At 49.0% G+C, this 13028-nt stretch overlaps 1 protein-coding gene across 1 annotated transcript in view; it reads left to right on the forward strand.

Annotated features, from left to right (window-relative positions):
- ACE (angiotensin I converting enzyme) overlaps positions 1-13028 on the forward strand; it is a 59388-nt gene that overhangs the window by 15921 nt on the left and 30439 nt on the right. Inside the window, exons 2-4 of the mRNA XM_090044162.1 lie at positions 1013-1180; positions 10575-10668; positions 11418-11561. Coding sequence (XP_089900288.1) covers positions 1013-1180; positions 10575-10668; positions 11418-11561 — 406 coding nt within the window. The remainder of the gene's footprint in view (positions 1-1012; positions 1181-10574; positions 10669-11417; positions 11562-13028) is intronic.

Raw genomic sequence — 13028 nt, forward strand, 5'->3', positions numbered from 1 at the left:
GCTATACAGCAGGGCTGTCCAACTGGTGGCCCAGGGGCTGCATGCAGCCCACGAAGCATTAAGTTGGGGCCTCCAGGCTCTCACCTGGCCATCACATTCCCCATTGCTTCTGCCGCTACAGTAGCTGGAGTCTCTGGGTGCAGGGAGCTGAGGGTGAGTCCAGGGCACATGTAAGGTTGTGGGGGGGAGGAGGTCAGGTCCAAGTTGTGGGGGGCATCCCAGTGCAGCAGTAGTGGGGTGCCCGTGAGGGCACATGCTGCTGTGGGAGAGGAGAAACACACCTTTGAGCCCACATGGTACAGCAGTGGAGGGAGGGGGTGCCATGCAGCAGGGCAGAAGCACCTGGTGCAGCAGTGGCAGGCGGTGTCTGCATGAGTACACAGACCAGTGGGCAGTGTCCACATAGCCCAATGGCCCATAGCTTGCCTGATGTGGCCTGTGCACTGTGTAGCCCTGCTGTTGTGGCACTCAGGGCCTTATAAATAGGATAGCCCTGCCTTACAGCATTGCAAAGTGGACCACAGGTGCTGTTCTGGAAAAAAATCTGCCTTTGTCTAAAGCATGAACTGTTAGCTTTAGCCAAAGATAGGCAGTTTGCCCCATGGCAATGACTAGTGATGATCAGAGCCTAAGGGCAATGCAATAGAACAGGCTCTAGAGCCTAGAATAGCCTCTAGAGCCTAAGGGCAATACAAGGGCCGTATTGCCTATGGGTCTGGGCAGTGCTGGCTCCTTGTGAGACAGTCCCTGCCCCAAAGTGCTTACAATTTATTTGGGCAACACCAGCTCAGCTGAGGCCCAGGCAGGGGTGGATCCAGAAGGTACGCAGTGGCATGGATGCAGTGGCTGGAAATGTATAGGTCTTTCAGTTTGTTTTAGGTCAGGGCTGCTTCTTGTTCAGCTGAGGTCTGGACAGAGGGAAACACAGGCCTTAAATGCTAGATGGCCACAGATTTCCCCCAAAAAACCTGAATATCTGCCTCATAAAGGAGTATTTCTTCCTGTCTTCCAGATCATGGCCTCACTGGAGGAGCAGAATTTCACCGAGGCCTGGGGCAAGAAAGCCAAGGAACTCTATGGCCCCATCTTCAGAAATTTCACAGACCTACAACTGAAGAAAATCATCGGTTCCATCCAGACCTTGGGGCCTTCCAACCTGCCCCTGAATAAGCGGCAGCAGGTAGGTATCCTGCTGGGTGGGGTCTGATACCTGCTGGGGCAGTAACACTTGTTGGCAAGAGGTCAGTGAAGATAATATCACCAAGTGTCTGTGGGGAATGAAGGTGCTCAGGTCGCAGGCCAATCCTGGGAGAGAGACAGCAGTGAGGAAGCCTGTCATTTGGTCTGTGAATGGAGCAGAATTGATGGGGAATCATCCACTCAGGCCAAGATCTGCAGATCTGCAAATTGGGAATCCCCTGATTACTTTTCTGACTCTAGAGACACTTTGACCCCATGCTGTGGTGCAAGCCATGATGACCTCAACGAAGTTTCATCTGCTTCTATCAGGGGTAGCTCTGCTCTGTAGAAGCAAGAATCTCCTTTTCCTATATAGCAATTGGAGAAGGGAGACCTTCACTCAGTGGAAAGCAGGAACCAGCAGCAGTTGGAGGGCCCAGCTGCTGCAGGTTGGAAGCATCAGCCTGATTGTAATGGGAGTGCTATACCATTGCCCCATGGCCCTGACTGTTTCCCAGTGAAGAGCTCCATGCAACTACCTACAAATTTGAGTCTGCCAGTTCCTCCCAAAGAGCCTCTAATGCAGGGGTTATTAGGGGACTAAGAAGGGACAGGGCAGGGCCATGCTGCATTTGTACTCCTTGGCAAACCCCTACAGGCCAAATTAGAGAAACCAACTCTGTATGGCCCATGCTTAGGACAGGCCAGAGGAGGGACATGATGCAGTGGCCACATGCCTTAGTAACTACTCCTGAAAGGCTGTTTGGGAAGAAGTCAAGGCAAGTCCTGGAGGACATGTATGACCTTGACACCATTTGGGGCTTTAGAGCCTGCCCTCTACCCCTCTACAAACTTAGTTCACAAATTCAATGCATTTCCCTGCTATACATTCATAGTTCAAAGCCACTTACCAGGGTCATACCTCAATGGTATGCCAGTGCTTGGCCACACAGCACAAATAAGGCCAAGGCAGATGATTCAGCAGCAGTCAAGGACTGGCAAGAATGTGCACAGAGCAGCAGATCCAGGAGGTCCATTTACAGACATTAGGGCCTGTCAGGAAGGCAGAATGCCCTGTTCCTAACAACATAAATTAAAATGAACCACACCATCCCCTCAGAGCAAAGGTTGGGATGGGAGCACTGACTGAGCCAGGGTTGATGTTGAACACTATGGCATGTCACATGAAGAGCCAGGAGGACAGTATGAGAGGATTTCTTCTCATAGGCCGTGTCTACAGGAGATACTTACTGCACAGTAGCTCACTACTACTGTGCAGTAGTGTTGCATAGCACAACCTGTGACACGATGCTACTGCACAGTAGTAATGAGCTATTGTGCAGTAGTAGCAAGCTACTGAGCAGTCAGCATCACCAGGAAGCTGCGTTGGGATGCTACTGCATAGAAATACCGCTCTGCTTTTTACTTCCTGCCCTGTGCTCTCAGACTGATTTGCTGATAATCTTTCTGCTCCCTGCCACTGTACTCCCTCCTATTTCCCTGACCTGTCCTGTGCCATAGGTTGGCCACCCCTGATCTAAACCAAGACTACAGATACTTTTGTCCAAGTTTATTACTTGTTTGCCTCTCCCAGCACTGTCCCCCTCCCACCTCTCTCTCTTCCCTGTCTTTTGTATTCAAGCAGAAGGCAAGGTAGATTTGCAACTTGTAGACTAACTAAATTAGAGATGGATGTATAGCATAAGTGTTTGCAAACCCATACTCACTTCATCAGATGCTGTGAAAGAACAGGCATGGAGCAGTATATAGAGAGGGTGATTAGAATTCAGAAGGCAGAGGGGGGTGCAATTCTGAGAGAAGTAAATGAGACATAAACCCATAGAGACAAAGGGGTTAGAGAAGCTAATTCAGGTAATGGGATAAGACTCTGAAGTCCCTGTTTAGACCAAACTTAACACAATCCAGTCTGGGGATGATTTTTTTGTTCCACAATTTCACATTCAAGTTCATTTTTAGATATGTGTTGTCTAAGAACAGCTTAGAGGTCAGTGATGGAGTATCCAAGGAGTTTAAACTGTTCTGCAATAGGCTTGTGTGTCATTCTGGAACTGATGTCAGATTAGTGTTCATTCACCAGAAGGATCAGCTCATCAGCCCAATTTAGACAGCAGAGGGACACTAAGCAGGTGTTGGTGCATATGACATCAGTAGAGGTGCAGGTGAACAAGTCTCAGATGTTATAATCTGTATTATTTGGTCCAGTGATAGTTTCATAGTTTCCTAGTTTCTAGGGTCGGAAGGGACCTGAGCAGATCATCTAGTCTGACCCCCTGCCATGGCAGGAAAGAGTACTGGGGTCAAACGACCCCAGCAAGGTGTACATCTAACCTACTCTTAAAGACCCCAAGGGTAGGAGCCGGCACCACTTCTCTTGGAAGTTGGTTCCAGACCCTAGCTGCCCTGACAGCGAAGTAGCACCTCCTGATGTCTAGCCTAAATCTACCTTCTGCCAGCTTGTGACCGTTATTCCTGGTCACTCCTGGCAGTGCTCAGGGGAACAGTGATTCCCCCAATGCCTGCTGATCCCCCCTGACTAGTTCTGTAACACGCCACTAGATCCCCCCTCAGCCTTCTCTTGTGGAGGCTGAACAGGTTCAGGTCCTGTAGCCTCTCCTCATAAGGCCTTCCCTGCTGTCCCTTGATCATGCAAGTAATGCGATGATGTGGTTTGTACTGATGAGGGGACACAGTTGGCATCTGAATCTCTTACAAAGCCTGGTACTTCAGTGAGAACAGGAGTTAGGTAGCCTGTTGCTTGAGAGATGCCATTTGAGGCTGGGGGACAGTCCGTAAGCCAGGATGGGTTTGACCTCCATGGCTACCTTGAGATAGTTATCTTTTTCCAGGAGGGGTTGGAGGTCATTAATAATTTTATATGCAAATCTCTGCTTGATAGACTACTTTGGGCATGTCCAAAGCATCTGATGAAGTGATTTCAGGCTCACAAAAGTTTATGGATCTCTGATTTAGTTAGTCTGTAATGTACGTTTTTACCTTTCCTTCCACCCCTTAAACCAGTGGTCTCCAAACTTTTTTGATAGCGCATCCCTACCAGTAAAAAATTTTTGAGCACGCACCCCCAATATATGTATATTTATAGAAATAGAAATAGAAATTCTAATATTTTCTTCCCGCACCCCAGCGGATCGTCTTGCACACCCCCTGGGGTGCGTGCACCCCACTTTGGAGGCCACTGCCTTAAACCACAGCAGCCGAACAAGCTACAGTACAGTTCCACTTTAACCACTGGGCATTTCTTCCCATCTGACAAAGCCACTGCATGAGAAACTGAGGAGTGCCTGATTACTTCACTTAATGGATTTTTCCTTTCCTGGTTGTCATGAACTCCTGAGCTGCCAAGGTTTCCCCATTTCCTTGCCTAGGCTTACTTGTTTTTCAGCAGAGCTCATTGCTAGTATATTAGTCAGGCCTGCTTGATTACAAAACAAGTGTGTTGAGTATAAACATCAGAACCATTGCAACACTATTTGCTCCCAAGGGGCTGCTGTATGCTGGATAGAAGAGCCGGGCCCTGCTGCCTTGCAGCTTGTACCATCCATTTACCCTACTCTAATGCTGCCCAGAGGGAGGGGCAGCACTTGACATCAGGGCTGCATGAGGTGCATGGCAAGAGGCAACCAGGTCATCAAGCACATAACATGAAGGAGATGCAAGCTGGTACCACACAGACTATCCCAGGATGACTGATACCCAGAGTGGGAAGTGAGAGGAGCAAGGGGTAAGCCCTGCATACAGAGGCTTGTAATGTCTCGAGATTCCTAAATCACTTGAGGAGATTGGGCAGACTGCAGAGAGCAAATCTTGGCTTTGATCACGGGAGATTAAAAGGCAAGGAACCATCATTTGGGAAGGGGGGAGAGGGCGGGAAATAAGGAAGTATGCTGCTTGACAGTGTCAGACAAAATTGAACAAACAACAGAGCAGGAATGTGCCATAAGAAAAAAGTAAAGGTAGAACAAGCATGAGAGAGGGAGAGAGACTGAGGGTAGGAGGTGGAAAAGAGCAGGCCTGGCTCTGGGAGGAAAGGGTTCTCCCTCTGCAGTGTCACTGGGGATAATACTAGGGGATCCTTGACTGTTGCAGATAATCTAGGCATTGCTTTTATACATCTCGCAACAACAAGTGCACTGGGAGGGGAAAAATTTGCCCCAGAAAGTGGATGTGTCCCTCCCACGTTCTGACTCTGTCAAGCTCATAAGATCACTCGGTAAGCAGTGATCTGGGCCCCTGTGAACTGGAACACCTTATGGCTCAGGGGACCCGGCTGACAGTGTGAGACCTGTGCTGGGGATGGGGCACACTCCTCCTGTCTGCAGAGCCCTTTCCACTGAGCAGTGTGATCATTGAAGTGTTTACTAGCAGGTGCTGTCACCTGAGCAGGCTCAAAGGAGTTCTGTTACCCCAGCTAATCCATTCCCCATGCTTGTGCCAGTTAGTTTACCACTACTCAGTTGAACTATTCTGAGGGAGGGGGAGAGGAGAAAATACCTATGTGCTTGACTCACAGCAGGGGGCAAACAGATACTAATTTAAAACCAAGGTGTGTCCTTAGGCTGAACTGATCTGGCCACTCTGGTGGGTGAGGTTGCAACCCTGTACAGGTTTAGAAGGATTCAAACCTGACTGTGCCAAGCAGTAACCATTCACAGCTTGCCCCTGTACTAATGCCAGCCAAGGTCTATGCCAGCTGCTCAGGAGGCAGACCCTGGAGGTGTATGAGAGCATAAGGGCTGTCAGTAAAGCTGGGACTGGAAAGCATGAGCCTTCTCTACCCCTCACCATGTCATTTGCCTGTGTGCCAGTAAATGCTGGGAGGTACCAGACCTGCAGTCTGCCCTCACTTGTACTAGCATGTGGTGATAATGAATGCCCTGGTGAGAGTGGTTCTTATTTGCTTTGCCTGCAGTGAAATTGGTGTTGCTACTGAGGCATTTCATACCCAAGAAATAGCTTTTCTAAAATGCTGCTCTGTGCTTTCACCCCAGAGACGCTTGCATTTTGGTTGCAGCTAAAGATTTCGCACAGCACATAGGACCATTGCTCCTGAAACAAGCCCAGGGCTCGGTTTCCCAAGTGCTCAGCACCCAGAACTGGACCAGTCTTCTAGAAGACCTCAGCACCGACCATTCAATATGCTGAACTCTTAAAATCTAGGCCATTGTTTGGGTGCCAAGGATGAAGCTGAGCTGTTCTGAAAACCTGGCCCTCATTCATCAGGTGCAGCCAGAGGTTCCAGCCTGAACTATCCTGTCAACCAAATAACTACTCTTGCAACATCAAGTGGGGGGGGGTGTTAAATTCATAGCAATACCCACTTGGAGGCAAGGCTTCCTGGCACCAGTGTTCATAGTCTTCTGCAGAGAAGCTGTATCCCCAACCCTTCCCAGCTGGCAGGCTGGCTGTAGAAGGTACTGACAATGACATCTTCTTCCCCCAGAGCAGCTCTTTGGATTCTTCCACAGCTGGTAAGGTTATTCAGTGAGCACAGGCCAGAGCTTTCCCCATGGGAAGTACTTCAGCATCTTTACCTCCCCTCCCCCTTCATGCACTGTCACAACCACAGGGAAGGACCAAGTAGTGGGATTTTTTCCTTCTTTAGGAACAGCTGTTACAGGCATGATACAGGAAATGCCCTATTGCTATTTTTGCTGTGCTCAGTGACTAGAATTCACATTTCTACCTCGTATTTATGTTTTCCCCAAGTAAATACTGACTCTGCCACAGGCCTGCAGGGCCTGCAGGGAAAGGACATTATAAACAGCCACATTCCAGGGGATCTCATGATCTAGTGCTTATTGGAAAGGATCAGCATCTATATAAAGAGTGTCCCAATGTGCCTCACCACCCTGAAATACCATTGCCTCTGGACAGCTCTTTTAACAACATGATACCACACAACTCAAAACAAGGAGTGCAAATGATCATTCGAACACAAGGAAGATGGATTGCAAATCTGGCCATAACTATGAGGCTAATTATTAAATCTTTGATGCTCACCAGGATCCTTAGGCATGTGCAAACGGGCTAGTATTTGCTTAGGATTTGGATTTGGGAGATTCAGGGAACAGTGGTTTGATTTGGTGATTCGAATCACTGTTCCGAATCGATTCAGCTAAATCTGATTCAGAGATTTGGCCAAATCTCCAAATTGGCCAATCTCTGAATTGGACAGGCACTATCCCCCATCCACCCTCCCAGTCCCACCAATGGCTGCCCTGCCCAGCCCAGCTCAGCTTCCAGCTTTTTAAAAAAAAAAGAAGAAAAAAAAGCCCCCACCCACTGACTCCTGCCCGGTGGGGGGCAATCCCCGCTGCCCCACACTGCTCTGCACTGTGTGGGGGGCCCTGCCACGAGCCCCCAGAAGTCCTGAGGCAGCAGCCAGTGAGTGGGGGCTTTTTTATTTTAATTTTTTTTTAAAGCCAGGAGCTGGGGCAGGTGGGGCAGCCATGGAGGGGGTACTGGGGGAGCAGGTGGGGGTTGGAGGGGTCAGGGGGGCTAGGGGAGCAGGCAGGGGATGGGGCCTGGTGGGGGTCCACCCATGGTCCCCTCCCGCCTCCTCCAGCCCACCCTTCCCCCACTCCTACTTACTGGCACCGAGTCCGGGTCGAGCTCCCTGGTGCAGCCAGTGGGGACTGTCTAGATTTCTGAATCTTTTCTGAATCGATTTGGATGCTTCGAATCGATTAGGACCTTTTTACTGGTCTCCTGATTAGATTCAGATTTCAAGATTCGGCTGCCAAAACGGGCCGATTCTCCTCCGAATTGAATCAGCACCCAAAGCTTTGCACAGCCCTAGTCTGCATCTTGTCATACAACCTACACTTCAAGCATTTTCACCTCCTCAGCTCAGTGTTACAAGAGGGCCCAGGGGTTAAGCCAAGGACAGAAGTCTATCACATTTGGTGCTGCAAACACTCCCAGGGAAGACGGTCCCTACTGCAAAAAAAAACAGCAATTGAAGTACTGTATTTCATGGTGTATAAGTTGAAATTTGAAGCCAAGATATTTACCCTTAAATTTCCACCTTGACTTATACACTGTATCAGTACTTTGAAATAACAAAATATTGTGTTTCAAAGTTCGTTCATCTTTGAAACAGTTACCAAAGCAAAGCAAGGAATGGCCACCAACATTCAAATTGTGTTTTGTTACAATTAATCACGCAATAAGTTAGTGATGATAGTTTCAACGCATAAGGCATGAGGTGCAGTTGCACTAATGACATGAATTAGTTACCGTAATCACACCTGTTATGATAAGTTTGTTGTTTATCTCCCTTTGTGTAAAAGTGCATTGATTCTCTTTAATCATTATACATTATTATTTTAAACTTGTGATTTGGCACTATTTTAACAAAAACCAAATGAACTTAATTACTGTTGGGAAACAAAGACCATTGTCAGAAACAATCATGGCGGCAATTGTTCATTCTGAATTCTTCCCGCTATAAGAGAATACTTACCGTACATGGATTTTTTTTTTACAAATGGATCATTATAAAATGTGGGTTGATTTATACACTGGATCTATGAAAATCCTAACTTTTTAAATGCGAAATATGGTGTTGACTTATACACCACATAGACTTATACACCATGAAATATGGTAGAGATGGAAAACAAGAATCAAAAGGACTCCCCAGAGGCACCTGGTGGGCATGTGGTAGAGCCAAGGGCAGATTCTGCTCTCCTAACAAAATCCAGTAGACTGCTGCTTCCCACACATTAAGAACAACCCCTGCAACATTGAGGGCACTTTCTGCACCCAAGTGGCAGTCACCTAGCCATGTGGCTGCTGGTTTTGGCACTTTGTGATCCTACTCAATGTGCAGTGTGGACATGCATGTTATTCACTGCACTACGGAGCGTGCAGTAGGCTGTGCTCTGGCTGGGCAGGTATGTGGCTCTATACAGGAGTAGGAGCACAAATCCTGAAAATGTAGCTGGGCTGAAATCCAAGGCTAATGGGTGTTAGAGGAGGAGTAGGAGGATCTTCTAATGTTTCAGCCCTGGTAGCTAAGTAGTTGTGTCACTTGCCCGGGAAGCAGAAGACTTAGGTTCTGTACTCAGTCAGTGGGAATCTGAACCTGTATCTCCTACTTCCCAGCACATTGCTCTAACTACCAGGCCATGACTGGGAATTAGCCAGCACTCCTTTTGAAGCTGAGACTCTGCCCCTTGCATTTAATAGTTAGTGGAAGAAATGGATTATCAATAGCAGCAGTGGAGAAGCTCTGCCCCAGTGGGGACAAAGTTAGAAGCCAGGGCCTGCTCCCTTGCAAAAGGGAATCTGTCTCTGTAAACCACACACACACTATAGATTGTGCCCTTCCTCCTGACCCTACATACTTTGGCTGGCCAGCAGATCAGATTTAAAAGGAGGGATGAACAGTGCCTAATCTGTACCCTGTGCTGGGAAGCAGGAAAATTACAGGTATAAACCCCACTCTGGTGCTCAGAGCCTGAGTCTCCCACTGGGGCAATCAGCCAGACAATCTCTAGGCCAGGGCTGTCCAGCTTTGGCATGGCTGGGGGCCACATGCTACAGGGGTGGGCACCAGAATCCCACCACCACATGGGCACTACATGGCCCCCTGGGATTCCCCCACCATCACCACCATGCAGGCAGCATGCAGCCCCCAGCCAGTGCACTGTATGGGCGGTGTGGTGTGTAGGCCCTCTTCTACCTGCTGCATAGGCAGTGCTGGTAGGAAGCAACAATCACCGCACTCCACCCCCTCCGCATGTGGCAGCAGGAGAGGCAGCTGCAGGGGCCTATGGCCTACCAGTTGAACAAACTTGCTCTAGGTTACTGGGCTAAAACATGGGCAGGCCCTTCTCCTCTGCCATCCCCCCATTCTCAGTAGCTGTGTGGATGCTTGCACATCCACAGACTGTGCTTGGTGCCAAAAATGGCAGTTGAGTGGTGGTATAAGTGCCATATGGGCATGTAAAATGAATGAGGATACTGTCCTAAATTGGCTCCTTCGATGGTACTAGGATCTGGATGGTACAACTACACAAGCAAAATTGGACTTGCACCAACCTGCATTTACAATAGCCTCCTAATAAAGAGACACACACAAAATTCTACATATAAGACTACACACAGGTGCAATGTTTTCCCATCAAGAGATGTACACACAAATTTATACATACCCCCCCAACACATACCCCCACCCAATCTACATATATACACCCAACCTGTCCCACAAAACCACATGCTCACAAAGACAAGACATTGTTGGTAGGTTGGCTCTGCTTAGATCTTTTGGTGAATCCAAGTTGATGGTGACCACATGGTCTGTCCCCATTCTTTGACTCCTAACCTCAGCTTTTCCCTCCTCCCCCCAGTACAACACCATTTTGAGTGAGATGGACAATATCTATTCCACTGCCAAGGTGTGTCCTCCACACCAGATGTCCAACTGCTGGTCATTGGAACCAGGTATGGTGCTTTCTTGTCCCAGCTGGCTTGGAGCATTAGGCCTGGTTTTACATGCTGTCACCCTCTGAGATTCAAAACTCCTCACTCGGTTGTCAGGGGCTCATCACCCTCAACCTCTGTTGCAGCCAACAGGCAGCGAGGACAACCAACCTTTTGTAGGATGGGTCTCCTTCTGGAGGAGCTGAAAAAGCAGAATACTGCTGCCTGCTTGCCCCACTCTGTGATGTATGGGATCTGCCATCTCAGCTGTATTGGGCTGGACTCCACTGGCCCAGTCCTTCTACCACCACAGCAGTGGGAACTTGGTCCCCACCTGGACTTCAGGGGGACTGTGGAAAATCTAACCCCATTTTACAGCAATCAGACCTCATGATCCCTAAGGGCAAAGGGAAACGCCCCTTTTTCCTTGCTATATTGCTTAATTGGCTAGGTAAGTCAATTGGCTACACGCGTGCTGTTGGCACATGTGTACCCCCTCCGACTCAAGACTCCTTGATTTGGCTTGCAAACACCACCCCCCCACATCCATTCCAGCGGTGTTGGGACATGCTTGAGGCTGAGCTCAGGCCATGCTCTGCTGAGCCCACGAGCCATAGAGACCTTGCCTGAGGCCCGAGGTTCGGTGCGGAGCTCTCCCTCTGTTCCAGCCTCTCTGTGACATCAGGGTCTGTGTAGTCCTGAGAAGCTGCCCTGTCTGGCAGCTCAAGCCAACCTCACTAACTGCCTTGTTGTTCTTCTTTGTGTCTCAGAGTTATCTGACATCATGGCCAATTCCCGCAGCTACAAGAAGCTGCTGTATGCCTGGGAAGGGTGGCACAACTCTGCTGGCAACCCCCTGAGGTCCAAGTATGAGGAGTTTGTGAAGCTGAGTAATGAAGCCTACAGGATGGACAGTGAGTGTCTTCAGAGTGCTTAGGCAGGAAGGTCATGAATCGGCCCCAGCCTACGAGAGTGTGTGTGGAAGGGGAAGAAGAGGCAGGGGAGGAAGGGAGGGTGTCAAGAGGGAAAGTTCCTCTTCAGATTACCCCAGTCATTACAAAGCCTGGCACAGAGTGTAGCATTGCAGAGGTTCAGCTCTCCCTCTGTTGTAAACTGGAAACCAATGGACTCCTCCCAGAAAAGCCAAGAAGACAGTCCAGTGCTGGTCACTCTGCATCTGGCGCTGGGGATCTCAGAGACCAGGCCCTGACCCAGGTGGACCACAGGGATGCTTATCCACCACTGCACCATGGCCAGGCTTTCACTGCCTTGCTGTGAGTGACCTCTTGCTCTGCCAGTTCAACTGTGTGAAACCAGACCTAGCTCTGATCCCACCTACACCTGGGTAACTCCTAAGACCCCCCGCAAAGTTGTACCTTGAGGTGTGACAACTCCCTCTCAGACTCATGGAGCAAGGTCTAGCATGGCTCTGCTCAGTGTAAGGCCTGGTAAGGTGCAACAAAGGGAACCACAGGGCTTCTCAAGCTTGTGCCTAGGTGCCCACCATTCCTGCAGTGCTCTTCTATCAGCCAGGCCCAGGTGGGGTGCAACTGTCCCCTCCCCCAGTTTGCCCATGCCTGCAATCACTATAGCTTGGAGAATGGTATACTGCTGGCCAGACTGGCCCTAGAGTAGGCCACCTGGAGATCCCTCCCCTAGCCCTGTGGCAGGGTGCGTTCCAGGGGTGATCATAGCACCTCCTAGTGGCAGAAGAGCACCTATCCACTACCCCAGTCCTTTGATCTGGCTCTCTCTCTTCTGCTACACCTTGATGTTATAAGATATTTATATATGTGCTGGGGGGGGTGCGCTCCAAGACCCACTCTAATTAAAGCACACATAGCGTCATGTGTATCAGCTTCCCCATGCTGAAAAATGGTGGTAGGGGGTGCTTTAACTAAAACTCATTGAACGAGCTTTAGTTAAAGTAACCCCACTGCCATTTTTCAGTGTGGGGATGCTGATACACATAAAGCTGGAGTCTGCTGGCACACAGTAATTACCATGCTCCAGCAGACTCAATTAATCAAGTCTGCTCCAATGAATTGTAATTATAACATGTCAGAACAGTCTCATTGCACATGTATAAGTGCCTATAGTTAATATGTTGTTTAGGTGGGTGCCTTCAGTTTTTCATAGATTCATAGATGTTACGGGCTGGAAGAGCCAGCCCCACCCTGCACTTGGGCAGGAAAGACTGCTGGAGTCAGATGACCCCAGCAAGGTGGGCATCAAGACAATTTTTGAAGATTTCCAGGGTGGGTGACTGTATCACCTCTGGGGGGAATCTGTTCTAGATCCTTGGCATTCGAATTGTAAAGAAGTTTTTCCTTATGTCCAATCTGAAGTGATCTTCAACTAGTTTGTGCCCATTGTTTCTT

This window comes from Crocodylus siamensis, chromosome 4 (assembly GCF_052110815.1).
Source record: "Crocodylus siamensis isolate JL-2025a chromosome 4, ASM5211081v1, whole genome shotgun sequence".
NCBI lineage: Eukaryota > Metazoa > Chordata > Crocodylia > Crocodylidae > Crocodylus > Crocodylus siamensis.